The sequence below is a fragment of the Charadrius vociferus genome, unplaced genomic scaffold (genome assembly GCF_000708025.1).
Source record: "Charadrius vociferus isolate BGI_N301 unplaced genomic scaffold, ASM70802v2 scaffold67, whole genome shotgun sequence".
NCBI lineage: Eukaryota > Metazoa > Chordata > Aves > Charadriiformes > Charadriidae > Charadrius > Charadrius vociferus.
The window spans coordinates 1,562,133-1,569,576 of record NW_009649485.1 but is presented as its reverse complement, the minus strand read 5'-3'; the positions used below and the strand labels follow the sequence as shown (position 1 = coordinate 1,569,576).

Sequence of the window (7,444 nt, the reverse complement as noted above, 5' to 3'; positions counted from 1 at the left end):
TCCTGCTGATAGCCCCCTTGTGCTGTCACTTGTGTCTCATGCAGTTGGCTCCTCCACCTTTTGGGGCCTGTGCAGCTCTTCCTTCACCCTGTCCCAGCCCACAGTTGGTGCTGTTGCTGGTTCCGCTCCAGCCTCTGCCAACGCCAATGCCATGATTGATTGGCGCTCTCATCCCTGGCTGGACCTGGCCTTTCCTGGCCGGCTGGGGCGGGATGCGGGGATGTACCAGCTACGCTGGGGCAGGGCCAGCCTTACTACCGCAGGGTTGATGACCCTGTTCCCGGTGTGTCATTCGGCATCATTGGGCTCACGCCTCGTTTGCGGAGTCTGCTTTACAAGTTAGTGCAGGATGCTGTAGCAAGACACGGAAGAAATTATCTTTTTATGTGAAATAGCTAGAGCTTTTGTAATTAAATGTATTGGAATCATTTAGCTCTTTATTTAGTGAATGAAATGAATAGACACACACTACATTCAAATCTGAACAGTAGTATAGCGTGCAAGCTTCAGGCCTCCAGTTTAATCTGCCACCTAACTTTCTCCATCTTTTTCTTTGCTTATATATTCAGTTTTTATTTGAAAGAGTACAAGGGGTGTCTAAAGCCACAATTATTGATCTGGATGCTCATCAGGTGAGTAGCCTACCTGTATTCAGTGCTGCAGATGTTTTGCTCAAAATAAAAGTGTGTGATACCTTTTTTTTTTTCTACCAGTATAAACTGTCAACTTAGAGTTAATCATAAATGATGGAAACTGTGAACAGTTTAGTTGTTTAATTATTTTATGGTCCAAAAAGGCTGTTAAGTGAGTTTAACAAAATTAAACTGAGTTGTAGCTCCATCATGTGGCTAGATGTAAAAACATTTGTGTTGCATACTGAGGCACAACAGTCTCCAGTGTAGATCAGCATCCCAGAAGAAACAAGAATCCCTTGAAACAGAATTGCAGTTAATTCAGCATGTGTGATCATTGCAGCAGCCTCTGCAGGAGATGAATTTGACCTTCAGTGTTTTAATAGAATGCCTGGCTTCAGGCTAATAAAGTAAAGGATACCTCTCTCTTCACCTGATGAATTGATTTACTGCGGGTACCGACAACAAATCTCATCTTTGGTAGGATTTCCAAAATAGATCCTGAAAGGAGGGAAATGGTATTTTTAGAAAAGCAGCCAGTGGACCAAAATTATGTCCAATCTAAAGCACTGAAGAGAATTTAATACGTGTAAATAAACCGTTTTGAAGTAGCTCCACTGCAGTGATGAAGTCTAACGGCTAGCAAGTTTTCCATCTTCTGTCATTTCTCTTATCTACAAGTTAAGGCATCCTAAAATTGTCATAACATTAGGACAGTTTATGCAATAAAAAGGTGTTTTGTGTTTCTCTTCAGCTGTCTCCATCAGGCAATGGAATTTTTTTTGTGCTTTTGGGGTTTTTTTTTTGTTTTGTTTTTTGAAAAGCTTCTCGGAATGTATTTTGGTTTTCTAATATCATACTGGTAATCTCAGTCTGCAGCCTGAATCGCCCCTTTCTGCAATTCTTTTCTTTTTTGGGGAACGAGAGGTGTGTGAAGTAGCAGCTCAGCACATCCCTTTTAAGTATGCAGATATTCTCATCTTGTAACTGTTCCAGTTCTTGGTGCATTGGCAAATTCCACCTTTCATAAGAGAATGGTTGACCCAGAGGCTTTCATATTCCTACATTTCATGAACTGTTTATTTGTGGACCAAGGGTGCTGAAGAAATAAGCAGGAGTTGCCATTTTTGGCATAAAGAAATGCAGTTCTGGAGCTTCCCATTCCCCTTTTCACACACAGTGACTAGCTTTAGCTCAGTGAGTCTTTTTTTTCCTTTTTTTTCCTTTTTTTTTTTTTTTTTGTTTCCAGGAGGGGAAGTTATACCAGAAATATAGCCTAACTGCCCAGGGAGAGTTACAAAAAACCCATAAATTATGTAACTGGATTACTGGAGATACATCTGTGGAAATGTCTGTTTCTATAGTTTAAATAAAATTCTGTTGGGGGTAGGAGCTGGGGTTCTGTGTGATACACTGATTTCAAGAAAATTATCTTAGTGATTGCTGTGAAAAGATTATTTTTGTACTAGTGGAAAAAAGTCTAAATGAGAGTGAGACGAATACTATTTAAATTCAGAAATGGGGGAGAGGGAAGTACTCAGACTCTGAGTTTTCTTTTGAGTATCTGTCTTTACACTCAATACAGTCCTTTTGTAGGTAATCTCTGGTGTTGAACAAAACATTAAACTGTTGTGTCTTTAGTGTTTGTAACTTTTCCAGGGATTATTTATCTCACCAAGACTTGAATTATCAGGAGAGCTGTAGTCTGATTTTTATTTACTTATTTATTTTTCAGTCCTTGTCTAAAAAATGTAAGTATCTGCAGCAGTTGAAAGGGAATTTATTTGCGCAGCTGAAAGATGAGGAATCTATTGGGTGGTCACAGTTGCTTTTGTGATGCTGCTGAAGACAATTAGCTTCTAATTTTCATGTATTTTTCTTGTATGTGCAGTGAGATCTACGATAATTACCTTCGCAGAGATATAAGGATGTTGGTTTTCATAATGCCCGTGGGTCTTCAGGCTGATACTGTCGAACTCCTCAAAACTCTACACCTCAAAATAACCTTCATGACTATAAGAGAATGACACAGGGTTTTAAATATTAAATCGCTTTAGTCTTATTTACTTTAGATTTGGCAGATTATTTAGTTCTGTGTTCATGTGCTAGGGATAGCTAACTGTAAATTTCCTTCAGGGAAATGGCCATGAGAGAGACTTCATGGATGATCATCGGGTATATATCATGGATGCGTACAACAGATATATTTATCCAGGGGATGGATTTGCTAAACGTAAGTATAACTAAAATTCATATTCCAGAATGAGAAAGACTTACTGTGTTGTCAAATAACTTCTTCAGTTACTAACAGGTTTCCTTGCAATGAGGTTAACTATATATTTTTTTTTTTTAAATTTCACATTGAACATAAGATTTTCAATGAGCACTGTGATATGTCATGGTAGTGTTAATACTGTAGTGCTTTCCCTCGCTTGTGGAATGAATTTCTGGGATGCAAGGTGTGGGTATCAGGTGGATTTTTGTTAGCAGTCCATTTGAAAGCTCCTGCCACGTTTAGAGCAATGAGTTAAATAAGCCTTTTGATTTAAAGATAACTGTTAGAATTAATATGCTAAATTTATAAAAATTCACTCTGGATTAGCTAATACTGTGTGTAAAGGTTTCGTGTTCTTTTGGAAGTTATAAATTATAACATGCTTAGCTGTTGTCTTTCCAATAGAATTTTTTTTATAAGCAGGGAGAAAAGAAGATGCATTTGAATGTGAAACAAGTTGGCAAGCAAAGGAAGTCATACAGATGTTAAGAGCTGGTGCTTGATTCTGTTATTGTTGTTTGTTTTGCCCTATTGTGATGTGCCTATTGTGCCTGGTGACCTGTCACAATTAATTAGTGGGGTTTTGATAATGGTTAAATGGGAATGCAAAAGGCCAAAGTTTATTTGATCTTTTATTCTATTACACTGTCATTTATTACAGGCTTCATTTGTTAGCTGAATGATAGTTTATTGGGGAGATGTTTTTCTGCTGTTGAATTTCTTCATTCTGAAAAGCCTACTTAATTTGGATTCTTGGCAAGAATTAGGTTCACTGCATTGTACTTCTGCTTTTTAACTAGTAAAGATTTTGAAAATTGTAGTATATGTATTTCAAGGTATTAAACTAAAAAATGTCCATTTAAAGCACATCGTGTCTGTAAGCAACCAAATTGCAAGCAAATGAGTTTTTAAATTTTTTTTTTCCTTGAGAAAAGCATCCCTTTATTCATGTATCAAATGGCAACATTTTGAACAGATGGATTAAGACCAAAACAGAGTAAGCCCTTGTTAGCAAATGTGAAGTCCTGAACTCGCCCCTGTGCTGTGAAGCTGGGAATACTGCCATTCCCTGTCTATGGATGAAGCGTGAGGCGCAGAAGGCTGCGGCCAAAGGCGTGTGAATATGTAGTTCCTTGTAGTTTGCATAAGGGTCCCTAAATAGGGGCTCAGTGCCTAAATCCTTTAAACTCTCTTCTGCTAGGCGACCAGGTGAAGGTGAGATCAGAGAGGGCATCTTTTTGAAGTGAGGTAGAGGCTTGAACCAGAGAGTTTAGATCCTTAGGGTAAACTCTAACCGATCACTCTCCCTGGGCTTCCTCCTCATTTTCACCGTGTTTTATTACAGGACTCTCTTCTGTGCATTTCTTTGCTCTATACGCTTCCTGAGGGGGGGCGAGGGGAGACTAGCTAACGTTGCCTAATGCTTAGCCATAAGCATTTGGAGTCCCTAAAGGGAAGTAGTTTGGAATGACACAAGTTTAGGGAGAGAAGGGAGAAGATGGATGGGGAAAAGGACTAGTTCACTGAAAGGTAAGCATAAAAATTGAGAGCTGAAACTCCAAGTCCAGGCCTTAAAAAAGCATTCTTGTTGGCCTGAGTGTCATTTTACTTGTTTTCAAAGCTGTGGAAGTATATTCACTAATTAGCAAGAGATGGACAAAAGGCTGTCAAATGCAAATCTCTGTTCATTCTAACCTACAGATCCATCACTGTGTCCATCAGTAGTCCCTGATCTGGGTAATAACTAATCACTGTAATTCCATGTTTTGCGGTGGAGATGAAGACAAAAGACCTGCAGAGGCATGGAATCTTACCATTGTCTTAACTTTTAATGGCTTCATCAGAACAATACTTGTTTGTTCCCCATGCTAATGTGTTTACCTCCTCCTCTAAAGCTCTATCCAGCTAGTGGATTCCTTACCCTGAAGAGGCTCTAAGTGCTGTTCAGAGGAGCACAGCTGTGCAGACTTACATGAACATTTATATAACAATAAGAAAAGAATTCAGGAAGAATATCATAAAGAAACAAAAGTCTTTGAAACTAATGGCGATTAAATAAAATAAAGGAAAGGAAAAGAATGCTTCGCTAATGTTGAACGAGGATGGAAACCAGAAAAAACCCTACCCAGCAATCATGAGAATAAATAAGTATCATTCTTTGTTGAATGCATTCATGCCCACTTGGTGGGTGCTGAGTCTGCACTTAAATGGCTTGGAGCCTTAAATCTTAATTCAAGGCATGGGGTATGGTGAGGTGGAGGTCATACCTTGAAACACCTCTGACATAGATTTAATTAGTTCAGATCTGGAGTTAGACGCAAGTGTAAAAGCACCCGAAAGTAGGCTGCATAACCTTGGGTTTCTTCCCTCTACCTTCTCAACCCTCCTCTTCTACTTCTGATGCTTTATTAGAAGCACTAGAAATAATTTGATTCAAATTAAGGATAGATATTTGCTCTTCTGGTAGGATTACAGGGTAAGAACATTAAATTGAAAATGCTTGGGGCAAAGTGGAATGTTGTTATACACTCATAAAGCAGTTCACATAAATTCATGATCCCCTGTTGTTAAGTTTTGAGTGTTGTGATAAAAATAAAACATTTTAATAATTTCTCAGTGATGTTTATCTTGTGTTTTCCCCCAACTGTTTCCTCTGCAATAGCAATTCGATGTTTTCTTTCCCTTATGCTTTATTTACGTTACTTTTAAGTTAATAATTTTCTTTATGATTTCTCTGCTGACTGGTAAATGGACATGTAGATCAGTTGCTCTTCAATAACATTTTCCACTTGCGTCTCAGGTTTTTATTTTTTCCCCTGCATCTAATTTTCTCTCTTCAGTGGAATTTTTTCAAGGTCATTGTGCTTACATTTGCTGGGAAAACAAGTAGTTGAGTAATCTTCTTTAATTCAAGGTTCTGTGAAAATACAATGTATTTACAAGATTTCCAGAGATGTTATATTTTTCTCTTGCTTACCTAAATCTTGCATTTTCTCTCAAAGCAATGCTTTGTTTATTGAGTAACTTCAAAATGTTTTTTATTTATTTATTTTTTTAAGGTGCCATAAAACGCAAAGTGGAATTAGAGTGGGGTACAGAGGACACAGAATATCTTCAGAAGGTACATACTCATGTGGAAGGAGCATTAAACGAATTAAAACCGGACATCATTGTTTATAATGCTGGGACTGATATTCTGGATGGCGATCCATTGGGAGGACTTGCTATTTCGCCTCAGGTTAGTTTAATACTAAAATACCTACAGACTTTACTTCTGGCTAGGTAGCGAAGGCAGTCCTGGGAGTGACTTGTGGCTGTTTGTTAGATGAAGGTAAGGCCATGCTTTACACTCAACCAGAGCGTTTTTCTCTTTCGCCATATGTTTTCTGTTGTCTCTTCCTGACTACATATTTCTGTTGTCCAGGTGCCTGTTCCAGCAGTGTCTGTCGTCTTTCTAAACTATACTGATTTGGAACAGCCGGACAGTAACCAGAGGGGCATATATTTTCACACTCCACCTGACTCCTATTTTTTCTGTCTGGTTTATTGTTTCTGTTACCCTCCTATAACCCATTTTGTGATGCATGTCTCTTGTCCCCTGTCCCCAGTATGTATCTTACACCTAATTTCCTCTGTAGCACTCCCAGCTGTTTTAAACTGCTTTTCTGATATCTTCCAGTTCTCGCAATTTTGTGCAGCCTGTCTTGTGTGTTCTTAGCAAATGGACAGACTTTTTCCCTTTACCTATTCTTTTCTATACAAATACCGTTACCCTTTTTCAGTTCAGTTTACCTTTTCTCTCCCCAGTTTGGTACCAGATTTAAATTTTGATTTATTCTGTAGAGCTTCATCGAAGTCTTCACCTTCTAGATACAACAGGTCTGCTTTTCTCAAAATACACAAAAATTTACAGATCTCTTATTTCCTCCATTTTTTAAAATGATTCCTTCTCTGACAGTTCCTTGGTTCTGTCTTTCCTGTTTCCACACTTGGGTCTCTTTGTGTCCACCAGTTCAATAAAGAAAAATGCTTTTTTGATTTGTGAGCTCTCAGATTCCCTTCTAATTGAGCCATCGCTCGAACTGTTCAGTTTTCATTCTGTTTTGCAGTACTTTAGTTCTCAAATGCTTCCTTTTGCACAGAGTTGTAGTTCTTTGCTGGGTTTTATTGACTTCCTTATGTATTCCCTCATTTTAATTGTCTCTGTCACTGAGCAGCTGCTTTGTTGCTTTCTGACTGCCTGCAAAGTCCTTGATGGACTCAAGGTGGAAGGACTTGGGAGCTGCTCTGAATCTCCAGCTGTTGTTTCCATGGCTGTGTAAGTCTCTAAGGAGAAAGGAAGAGCTGAGGGGCTTGGACTTGTTTGGTGTTGACCTTGGAGAGGATATGACCTGAGGTGTCGGATCTCATTTGGTGGAGCAGAGCTTTTTGGAAAGCAGTGGCCACCAAGAGAAATGGAAGCTAGACAGAGAATGCTTTAAGATGTGCCTTCTCAAAAGTTTCTCTGCTGTTTGAGAAGGAGCAGTGTTAATTGCCA

General features: G+C 38.8%; 1 protein-coding gene across 1 annotated transcript in view; it reads left to right on the top strand.

Moving 5' to 3' along the window:
* HDAC11 (histone deacetylase 11) overlaps nucleotides 1-7,444 on the top strand; it is a 28,337-nt gene that overhangs the window by 18,668 nt on the left and 2,225 nt on the right. The window contains exons 7-9 of the mRNA XM_009889917.1: nucleotides 570-632; nucleotides 2,769-2,865; nucleotides 5,967-6,145. Of these exons, the coding sequence (XP_009888219.1) occupies nucleotides 570-632; nucleotides 2,769-2,865; nucleotides 5,967-6,145 (339 nt within the window). The remainder of the gene's footprint in view (nucleotides 1-569; nucleotides 633-2,768; nucleotides 2,866-5,966; nucleotides 6,146-7,444) is intronic.